Source organism: Pangasianodon hypophthalmus, chromosome 19 (assembly GCF_027358585.1).
Source record: "Pangasianodon hypophthalmus isolate fPanHyp1 chromosome 19, fPanHyp1.pri, whole genome shotgun sequence".
NCBI lineage: Eukaryota > Metazoa > Chordata > Actinopteri > Siluriformes > Pangasiidae > Pangasianodon > Pangasianodon hypophthalmus.
Window position 1 is genome coordinate 18,478,511 of NC_069728.1, and position 11,912 is coordinate 18,490,422.

Consider the following 11,912-nt stretch of genomic DNA (forward strand, 5'->3'; position numbering starts at 1 on the left):
GATACGAACCTCAACGCACCCAATATCTCTCCAATACTAGTTCAATAACTCGCTTTATTTACATGATCAAATCAGCTAACACCAGCAGAGTCATTGTTTTGTACTGTAGCTTGCTACTATTTTGCGAAACAAAAGTAAACCTGGTGCAGCATAAAAAAATGAACATAATGCTGTTCTGTGATGATTTTTGATGTTACTGGTTATTAGGGCAGATATAATATACTTTTAATAACAGATAGTGTGTGATGAAAAGGATGCAATAGGAAAACAAACACTCGTTCATGGTTTTACTATCATACATGTATTTTTCTGCCGCAAAATGATCTATGGAGGAAAAACAAGGAAAAACAGTGTACATATTTAGTAGCCTGCCTAGTTCTGCGCTGTTAGTATGCCTACTTCAGAGGCTAGTTCACGGCTGTTAGCATGGCTAGTTCTGGGCTGTTAGCATGCCTTTTTCAAGCCTGTTCACAATTTGTGCAAAATGGTTGTCAGCGCAGAAGCTTCAGATAAGGACACTGTGGAAAACCAACCACTGTGCTGTTGTCTAACAACTAACAGGAAGCTCCTTCAGAAAGAACCACGCTGAGAACACAAATATGAACAAACTCACTGGCACGAGGCCAAGTGTCTTTAAATAAAAGAGGTGAAATGAGCGATGGCGCATTCATTACATGTATTTTATTCAGCAGTGGGAAGGTGGGATATGTAGCTTGACAGTGATGAAAGAAAAATCAGTTCAAGTAGTCATGGTTTTGCGAACAGACCCCTGTAAAGATCATGTTTGCACTCTTTTATACACTCGTTCATCCCAATTAGTGTTCTCCAAATCATTTCTTTTACTCCCCCCTCTGGCTATAATCAGTTCGTGTTTATATGCTGGGTTTTGTGCTTCCAGAAGGCTGTGATTACTGAAAATGAAATGAAATGACTGAAATTATGTAAAAACAGATGGCATCAAAGAGCATGTGTTACTTGCCTTTTTCCCTGATTGCTCTTCCGTTGAATAAGCTGAACCGTTGAGAAGATGACATTCATTCATATTGCACCATCACGCTGTGGCCGTCCCCAGTGGGATTTTCTGTGCATTTTGCTATCCTGTGGTTAAAATTTTTAAAACAGGGTTCAAATAGCAAAGGAGCTGAAGGCAGGGCTACATTTAAAAATGTATTTTTCAGCTCATAAAATGAAGTGTCATTAATTTACTGTGAATGCCTTACATGACAGGAGGGGTGGAAGAAAAGGAAGAAAATTATACTTAAGTGAAGAAATGATCAAATTCTTCAATCATCAAACGATACTTGAGTGAGGGTTAAAAAGTATTTAAAAGTAAATCCTTTTTATTTTCTTAAAAATAGAACAAATGTCTCACTTCACCTGGCCAAAAAACCCTGTTTAACTCAGAAGAAAAAAAGAATAATTGTGCTTGAATTTCCAGCCTGAAGTTAATTATTTTCCATTAACAGCACATCCCAAAGTGTTTTATTCCTCTTGCAACCACAGCAGTTTACTAAAGCTTAAAATTTTTGTATTTATTATTATTTTATCCAATAATAGTAGCATTTAATGTTGTAGTTCATTTAAGTTAGTTCTGTTCGTTACGTTATCGCGGCTATAACTATAAATAGACGTTCCTTTACTTTCCTCTCTTTATTCTCTCTGTCAAAGTTAATAAGACAAAAACAAACAAATAAACAAACAAACAAAAACAAAACGCAGCTTGTCATGTTACTGAGAAACCCACAAAGCGTAAACTCTGTCCTTAAGATGTCGTAAAACTTACAGAAAGTTACAGCTTTACCTCTGACTGTTACAAAAAGCGCTGACACTGAAGACTCCTTCCATAAATGTTAAATAAACATCTCCTTACAGAAGTGATTTACAGCTGCACTACTGTCCGAGCTGCTGTTATAGAAAATTAATCAACACCATCTGACCAATCAGAATTGAGAATTTCAGGAAACTACATGAACCAGTTAGCTAGCTTTGAAGCCTACTAATGTAGTGACAGAAGTACAATCAACAGAGCTTGTGTTTGCTTTTTCCTTTCTGAAGGTTATCAAAAAAAAAAAAAAAAAAAAAGTCCAAAAGGGATTATTTTCATCACTTTTCCCTAAAATTGTCGGTATTGATTCAGATATATCAATCTGCCGGCTGTGTTTTATGATGTATTAACCTAGGGGCTGGAAACTGGAGCATGCAATCACATGTTATATGAAGATGAAACGCAGTCATCTTGAGCGGAGCCCCCGGGGTGGCAGACACCAGACACACTCATCGATCTGTTTATAGTGTTTTAGAGCAAGGCCTAGAGTGCTTTCAGGGTGGAGAGGTGAAGGGTGGAGCACATGTTGAAATGTGGTGCATGCTTTAATGGCGAGTAATGAGTTTGATGGTGAAGAGAATGGTTTTATTTATAGGGGATTACGGAGAATTGTTAAGTATGCTAAATATGCATAAGTATGTGATGCTTAAAAAAAAAAAGTTTATCTTCATTCCACGTGTTTCTGTGCTATATTTCTTATATGTAAATTGAAATATAGCACAGAAACATGTTATGTAAATTGATTAAATAATTTTATACCACAGTGCTGTTGAAGGCTCGATTTCGATTGGTCAAAAGGTGTTGATTAATTTTCTTTAACAGCAGCTCGGACAATAGTTCTGGCTGCAAGCTCTATATTATAATAGTCAGAGGTAAAGCTGTGACTTAGAGGAGTTTACATGACAAGGTGCATTTTATTTATTTATTTTTTGTCTTATTAACTTCAAGAGAGAGACAAGAGAGAGGCTGGTGAGGGAATGGCTGTTTATAGCTGCTATAACGTAAGTGAGAACAGGAACTAACTTGTAACTACCTTATAAACGGATAAAAAGTATGCCGTGTCGCTCATTAATAAATAATCATTAGCAAATTGCTATAGTATAAGATGAATAAAACACTCCGGATGTGCTGCTATAGGAAAATAATCAGCTACGGAGTGGTAACATTAACCCTACTTCAACACATCACCTCATTGTTGATTATTTTCCTACAACAGCACGCCCTGAGTGTTTTATTCCTCAAAAAGCAAAAAACTGTCTGAAGACTGATTAACAACTGGATCTAGACAGCATTATTTAATACCTACACAATAAAATAATTAATAATAATAGCTGAAGTATTTAGCTAACTATTAGCTTATAGTCACAGCATCTCTTTGAGAACCTATGTGGAGGTCTTCAAGTATAAAGAAGAACGTTATTTGCAGTTATATGTAGTATACACATTTTGTTAGCAAGCTAGCTAACATGAGTGAATTTCCGACAGGAATTTTAAACCATATTTATAAATATTAATAATAATTGTAATGCTAGTAACTGTAGTATGCTAGTAATATTAAGAATAACTATTATGCTAGTTATAGCATAACAGCAGTGACTCAGTGAGTTAGCAGTGAGCTAACTTTAACAGGATTTCTGACAAGATTTCAAAGTCATGCTTACACATGTTAATAACATTCACTGCTAACACTAGCTATATAACTAAATAAATAGTTTTTGGGTCATATTCACAGATGTTGATAATATTCACTTCTAATTCTCGCTAGCTAGGTTATGTGAGTTATCCTGACAGGATTTCTGGCAGGAGTTTAAAGTTGTACTTACAGATGTTAATAATATGAATTACTAACACTAGTTAGCTAGCTAAATACGCTAACCTGACAGGATTCTTGGGAGTCACTGCTTATATTACTGCTAGTTAACAAGCTAACTAGATGGTATTTCTGATAGGATTTAAAATCATATTTATATAAATGTTAATATTCTAAACTGTTTTGCTAGCCATAACTACAGTGAGCTAACCTGTCAGGATTTCTGCCAGGATATTTAAATTATATTCACAAAAATTCATCATCTTAATTGTCAGTGTTAGCCAGTTAGCACTAATTACTAGCACTCACTATCTAGCTAATGAGAGCTAACCTGATAGGGTTTTTAAAGGAGATTTTTAGCCATATTCACAGAATATGAATAACGTTCACTGCTAATGCTAGGTAATGTGAGCTAACCTGACAAGATTTCTGACAGGATTTTAAAGTCATTTTCGCAGATGTTACTAATATTTATTGCTAACACTAGCACATTTTAATCATCTAAACTGCTATGCTAGCCACAGCTACAATTTAGCTAAGCGCACAGGATCTCTGACAGGATTTGTAAAACATGTTCACAACTATTACTGATTTTTACTACCACAGATTGCCAGCTAGCTACGCTGAGCTATTTTAAAAAATCCTATTTTTAAATGTTCATACTCTTAACTGTCAAAGCTAGCCAGCTAGCTAACACGAGCTAAACTTACAAGACTTCTGAGAGGATTTTCATGGATGTTAATAACATAAATATAAAAAATAATATAAAAAACATTTGAAGATATGTATGAAGATACCAAAATATTAACAGGAAATATACCAATACTTGCAAACGAAGGTTTGTTGTTTAAAAAAAAAAAAAAAAGAGCTTGTCCTACATTCACTGTGATTCTTATAAATACAGTTGTTGTTTAGAAGAGAAGAAATGTAGGTATTTTTCTGGGATTGTTTCCAATCTGTCAAAATATAGCTTATATATGGTGCATACATGTGGGTGGAAAGAAGATCCAAAGAAACCCATCTGCCTACTGTTATCTGTCCACGTACATAATGTGTTTATTTATCTATTTTTGCAGAGCACTGACTATGGTTGAGTGACTTAAATCCATGATTTATGCAATTATATGTTGAGGGACTGAGTGTGCTGTGTCTGACGATGTGTGTACTGCGTTAATGTGAGGAGAACTCGCTTTGTTCACCTCAGCCCAGCTCAGCGGTTTGTTGATTGCTTTTGTTTTGGGGTTATATATAGATATGCATTATGCATCTGGGGTCTTACCACTTACATGCAAACCCGCGTTGAGCGTCAGAGAACGGCGATAACAACGTGCAATCTCGACGGCAGAAAGTGCTTCCTAATCTGATTACTCTCTCTCCTGCTGAGTAAAAGCCTTTTTTCACCATTGTGGAGGTTATTTATAGGCAACAGTTAGCGCACAGCTTGTTTTTTTATGTAATTATAACAATCTTTGCACAGTAACATTTCTAGATAATGAAGTAAGATATTAGCATGTTTACCAAAACCTATATTTAACTGAAATTAGCATTAGCTACACGGTAAAACTATTTAAAGATCAAAAAAGCATTAGTGTGCATGTATAACAGTGCTAAGTAAGTCAGCTTAGATAATGCTACCTCTCTCCAGCAGTACCACAGAAATAGGTATAGCACTTGTTTAGGCTGTGTGTGGATATAAAAATCTCTCACAAGGTTTTTATTTTTCAAGCTGGATGCTAGTGGGTGCAGCTATCTTTGTTACCTCACATTATCTTTAGAACTCCACACAAACAACAAAATCCTCACAAGCAACAGAACATAGAGAAAACCACGCACATTACCACTAAAAATTTACATTTTGGAGGGAAAAGCTTGGGTATAAAAGGCGTCCTTGCAGTGGTGTTTTGTTCCTCAAGATTTTTGATATGTCTTTGACGGGATTAAAGTGTTTGATGTACTGAAATAGACCTGCGAAAAACACCAGCATGCTCTACTTGTGCTGAATCACACACCCCGCTGCAATACACACATATCAGCCAAGGTGTGATCCGGTTCATTAAGACGTACTAATTAGCTTGTAGAACAATAACAGATGAGCTTTTGAGATTTAGGAACACACAAGTTTGTGGAAACACTTTTAAAAATTAAAATGCATTATAAACCCGTCATATATCTCTCCTGCTTATTGCTACAGTCACTTTGCAGTTAAACATTTTGAGAGAAAATAAAATTGCTAAACAGAGTCCATTGATATCTTTTATGTGCAAAGTGTGAAAAGAGAACTCCACAGCTCAGAGCTGAAATGTTGGCCAGCAACTTGCTGATGATGGTTGAAGGTGCAAACAAGAAGATAACAAGAAGATATGGCTGCAGAGAGTTGTCTTCTCCCTGGGGATTCCTATACCAGTTCATTTCCCTTAGTCTGTATTAATTCACTTAACTAGCTAGCTATACATTATTAATTTACATTAACTACCAGGTTGTAGCCTGGACAAAGGTTTCGGGGCATCCAAAACACAAGATTGGGCTGCTCACTGGAGCTTTTCCTTGCCTGGTGAACCACTGATAGTCAGTAAATTACTTTGATTCTCAATTACATTAAGTTAAACGTACCTCATTACTTGCCCCGCCCACTTTGTGTCACTAACAGTTGCAGGAATACATCAGCACTCATTGTAAATGAATACTCTTAATTCACTGTTAGTAGTGCTGGAAAAATATCAACACACACAAACAGCGTTCCACAAAACGGATTAACGCTGTAATGTTCACATGATTCTTAACTTTTGTGATCTGAAGGCTAACACTAATATAAATTGGAAAGCCTGCTTAAAAAGCTTACAGCACTCTCCCAGCTTTAGCTGCAAGTCAGAAAAGGTTGATTACATACTGTACATTCCTTCATCATCAATGTTATTCCAAAATAACAAGATTAATATTTAGGTACAAATTAGCATAGATGCAGTGTAATTACACTCTCCCTAACAAATAAAATGAGATGGAAATGTCGGAAAAAGTTGATTGGACAGAAAGGAAACCAATTATCATTGCATAAACAGTTCATAACTGGACTTTTCACCCATTTAATGTTAATTCTGTTTTAATCAACATAGCCTTTTACATTGGCCTCTAATCTGCATAGCTGTGATAACACTAAATGTCACGTTCAAATCATGAGAATTCGGGAGGACGGAAAAACATGCCGTTATTCCGACCTGAAAGTTTTGCCATTTCTGTTAATCTACCATGTCCATTTCTTTGACTAAAAAAAATTTTACCTAGACTTAGTGTATAGCTGTTAAACGTTAGCACATCTCTTCCTTATCTGTGATAGAGCTAAAGTGGGTGGTGAAATATAGCTGAGAAATCTGAGGATGTCAGAAAGACTCTGAAATCAAGTTTCCCAATATTCCGACTTGGAAAGTCCCACTTGGTGGGCAGGTTTTCCCAGTCAGAAGGTGGGAATTACGATGTGAGATGGTAAAGCTTTTCAATTCAGTGCAGAATATATGGGCAAGTGAACAATGCTCTCCCTTTTATGTTAAAAAGCAAGCTAAACTTTCGGTAAACTATTTTAGTCATGTCCTACAAACATACAAATATGTTAAACATCAATCAAATTTAACATAAGCTCCGCCCTTGATGACACAGAGATATCGGTTACTTTGCAAATCAGAAGATGTAACAGAAAACGGACAGATATTACTCATCATCAAGTGTTCATTTGTCCCACTCTCTCAGTCAGTGGCTATCGGGCAATAGAGGGAGACCGAGAAAAAGGTTAGGACTACTTTCTGAATGACTGAAATGTTTGTAAATAGTACACTTTCCTGCATTCACCAAGGTGCTAATAGACTATTTGAAAAATATCAGTCAGGAGAGATAAGTGAGATATGTGTGAAAACTCATACAGGCTGTTCTTGCTCTCTGCCGGCAGATTGAGGACATAATCACCCGAATCCAGGATGAAACTGACGGCGTGCCCATCAGAACTGTCAAGAGCTTCATGTCAAAGATTCCCAGCGTTGTCACAGGTGAGGAGAGCCAATCACAGCGGTCCTAAATCACTTTTACAGCCACACTCGTCAACTCTGAATGCTGGTATCAGTAGTAATGTTATCATTTTTCCTATTTTTCCTAGTTTCCTATTTGGCATTCCAAGGAATACCGATATCTGTTGTGTTATTGTGATTACTGCAGACAGGAAATTTGACACATAACCCTGTTTACTCCACTTTTATGAACGTGTAAGGGCAGATGTTGAGACAGTGGTAAGGAAACACTCCTTAAGATGACATGATGGCAAAAATCAAGAGGAGCCAGGTTTAAAAGAGAACCCTTAGGTTGGGAACCTGTGGGCGTGGCCTGTCCAGTGCTTCTCTTAAGTTCTGGTAGAAATGGTAATAGCTAAACAGTAACTAGTTAAACCCAAAAAAAAAAAAAAAACACAATAATCAGCATGAGAATTGGTTATTTGATTTACATGTTGTAACCCACAGTGCATGATAAATGATCCACATGACACATGTTACCGTTAACAGATTAACCTATATTTTAGGAGCACAAACAAAATGGCGCAGCCGAACTCGCCTCACACACAATCACAATGAATGCAGGGCCTGGGAAACCCCAAACATGGGTCTTAAAGCAACATAGGCCCAGACTATTACAATGTTACATGCTCGGCTTCATTCTCACTTCAATTAGATTAGCAAATCAAGCTAGCTGCACTGGCTGTGTACACTCACCAGAAACACCAACGATCTCTCCTACCTCCTTCCAACCTTTATTTTTTCTAATGTCTCTAAACACATTTAATGAGAGGTTGTATACGACCGGATAAGTTGAAACCACAGTTAGAAGTTTTCCTTCATTTTTTGTCCATGAGACAGTAAATTGGAACTAGTTACAGATAGGAACTAAAGTTTTGAAGGAACGTCACAAATATGACGGTGCAAGGAATCATTTAAGCCACTTGTTTGGGTTCGTCTGCATTACCTAATTTACAAAACAATTGAGAAGATCGCAATTAAAACGTTGCTCTCACTGAAATGTCGCACGTATACAGAAAAAAATAAATGGTGACCTGCTGCATGGTAGTGTGAACACAGGGTTAGAAAAGGGTTCTTTACGTGTTCTTTATTTTGTAATGAAATGTTTTAGTCCCTAGAAAAGAATCTACTGTTTGTTTCATTTTGTTAGGCTGATTTAATGTTAGCTAGCTAGAAATAACCTATTTAATGAGTCACACATACCACACCAAAGACACTAATGTGGGCCTGGGTGGGTCAGGGTGGACCAGTGGCACCCAAATGTGTGTCTGATCACAAATCATAATTTTATTAAAAATATTTTCTGGTTCCTCTAAAGCAATGGTTTCCAATCTTATCCAAAGTATGACTGCAGGTCTCATTCCAACCAATCCAGAGCCACACCTGATTCTACCTGTGCAATCAGGTGATGTTACCTCCAATTGATTACTGACCCTTGATGGAGAAAATTGTACATACCCCTGCCCCAGAAGGACAACCGTAGAACGCTTAAGGCTTCTAAATTTTTCCAAGAGTCTACAAGTATTGAATGAATGATCTGCAGTTAATGTGTATGTAGTAATTATAGAGGTGCAGATGTGTTTTAAATGTTACTTGCGCTTCTAGGGCACATAACAGTGTAAAGCATTAATGCTGGTTATGATGGATATTGTTCCAGGAGATGGAACAATATATTGACAATATATTAACAATAAATTGAACTGGTATAATTCTGTGTCCTCGTGTTCATGATGGACTTCTTTTGCTGAAAAATAGGCTCAGACATTGTTCAGTGGCTGATGAAGAATCTCTTCATCGAGGATCCCGGTGAGTAAACAAAATGTATTACTGGAAATAAAACCCAAGTCTTAGAAATCATAAAGATCTCACTGCCAAGCTTATATGAATAGATCATCTCTTTATTTCAGCGGAGGCCTTGCACATCGGGAGCCTGATCGCTGCTCAGGGCTACATCTTCCCCATCTCGGACCACGTGCTCACCCTGAAGGACGACGGCACCTTCTACCGCTTTCAGGTGAGCTATTGGACCAACATGGAGCAAAGAAGATGTCCAATTTATTAAAGCATCAACTAAAATAAAAATCAGATTAAAAAGATGTTTGTTTTTTTTTTACTAAAATTTAACCGACAACCAAACGACATAAAATCCATGATGAAATGCAATGATATTTTCCTCATCAAATAAAATGAGATGGAAATTTCAAAAATAATTGATTGGACAGAAGAGAAACTCTTCCCCAAATGTATTCACTCATTGCAATTTCAGTTATTTTTACTGTAAAAAAAGGCAGTTCTAGATGTAGTTCTTATGAAGAATTAGCATATAGCTCTAAAATGTTACCACATCTCTTCTTTATCTTTGGTAGAACTGAAGCAGGTGATGCAAAATATCTGAAAAATCGGAGAAATCCGAGCTGTCAGAGAAAGCTCCCAATGTTCCACCTTGAAAATTCCTGCTCCGAGGTCGACGAGAACCAATTTTTCCCACCTCTAAAAATAATAAAGAAATAAAGAAAGAAAGAAAGAAAGAAGGTGGGAAATGCAGCTAAAGCATCAAGTTCTACTTCTTCTTTATTGAAGAATTTATAAAGTAAGAATGTTATAAAGGCTTTTCTTGTCTGAATTGATCCTCTGCTTCTTTCTAACCCGTCATTTTTCCCTCCAACTCAGAGTTTATATCCATCCAGAAGACGATAAATGTCCTGACTTGAGCAGTTCCACCAAATATAGCTACTTAATTTCTGCTCGGGGTTTTGTGAGGGCTGAATCGATAATTTCTTTATGATTCCAGATGAGACAGCTTGGGGCAATTTCCCCGTGACTCTCTCTTACTCTGTCTCTCTCTCTCTGTCTCTCTCTCTCACATACACACACACACACACTCTCTCTCTCTGTCTCTCTCTGTCTCGCTCTCTCTCTCTCACACACACACACACACACACACACACACACACTCTCTCTCTCTCTTATTATTGTGTGTAATAGAGCACAAAGCTTCATAAAAACAGCCTTCACTTGTTTCTTCCTCTATACTGTGAAGAATTCCTACATTCGTTTGTAAAAAGAATTACAGAGGTGCCAACTTCTGAGGTTTAGCTGTAGCATTTACGATTTTTGACTTGGCAGGAGACATCTGAAAACTATCCTTATAAAATTAAAGTACTAAAAATTATGAAAATAAAGTTCTTAGAAAAATAAAATCTGCTTTATCAGCTAAAGTTGTGGTCAGATCAATGCTGAATTCCTGAAGGACGTGGAACACAAAAGTAAAGATGCATTTGTTTCTTGTAGCGCTAATTTTTGCGTTACACCAACATTATCTAAGCCTCAGACTTGTGAGCCAATAGAATATGAGTGGGCGGGGCTATCGTCTCTTTGGTCAGTAACAAATATCGAGGAGCTGCTAATTATTAATGACTCTCATTCACTCACACACACACACTCTTTCACACACTGATTCACACATTCACACACTGATTCACACATTCACACACACACTCATTCACACACACACCCTCATTCACACACTGATTCACACACACACACACTCATTCACACACTCATTCACACACACACAGTTTTACACACTGATTCACACACACACACTCATTAACACACTGATTCACACACACACACTGTTTTACACACTGATTCACACACACACACTCATTAACACACTGATTCACACACACACACACACACACACTCATTCACACACACACAAGTTCACACACATGTTCACACACTCTTTCACACATATATTCACACATATATTCACACATTCATACACACATTCATACACACACATATTCACACAATCACATACACACACTCACAGCTATGGGCAATTTAGCATTTTCTTTCTTCTTTTCCTTTCTTTCTCCAGTGTTTTACTTACTTCCTGTACCCTCCTGTACCCTTTTCCTTCCTTCCTTTTTTCTTTCTTTCTTTCTTTCTTTCTTTAACTACTTTTGTGAATGTAGGAAGTTAAAATGTATGAAATAGGAGAAGTTTAAAAAAAACACCCGATTTTGAAAATCATCAGGATGAGAGGAATTAAGAAGGGGGCGGAGTCTGAGGGTCACCTGCTTCAGCGTGGTTTATCACATCATATAGTTACACAGATTTCATAAAGACTGTAATTATTTACACTTACATTTAATTACAGTACAAGAGCACAACTTTGCATAGCTCCGCCCCTTTGCCCCGCCCAGTTTAACTTAGCAGT

General features: G+C 37.0%; 1 protein-coding gene across 1 annotated transcript in view; it reads left to right on the plus strand.

The window, feature by feature from the left end:
- Positions 1–11,912, plus strand: part of rgs6 (regulator of G protein signaling 6) — a 115,484-nt gene that overhangs the window by 80,232 nt on the left and 23,340 nt on the right. The window contains exons 3-5 of the mRNA XM_053242140.1: positions 7,570–7,666; positions 9,440–9,490; positions 9,592–9,698. Of these exons, the coding sequence (XP_053098115.1) occupies positions 7,570–7,666; positions 9,440–9,490; positions 9,592–9,698 (255 nt within the window). The remainder of the gene's footprint in view (positions 1–7,569; positions 7,667–9,439; positions 9,491–9,591; positions 9,699–11,912) is intronic.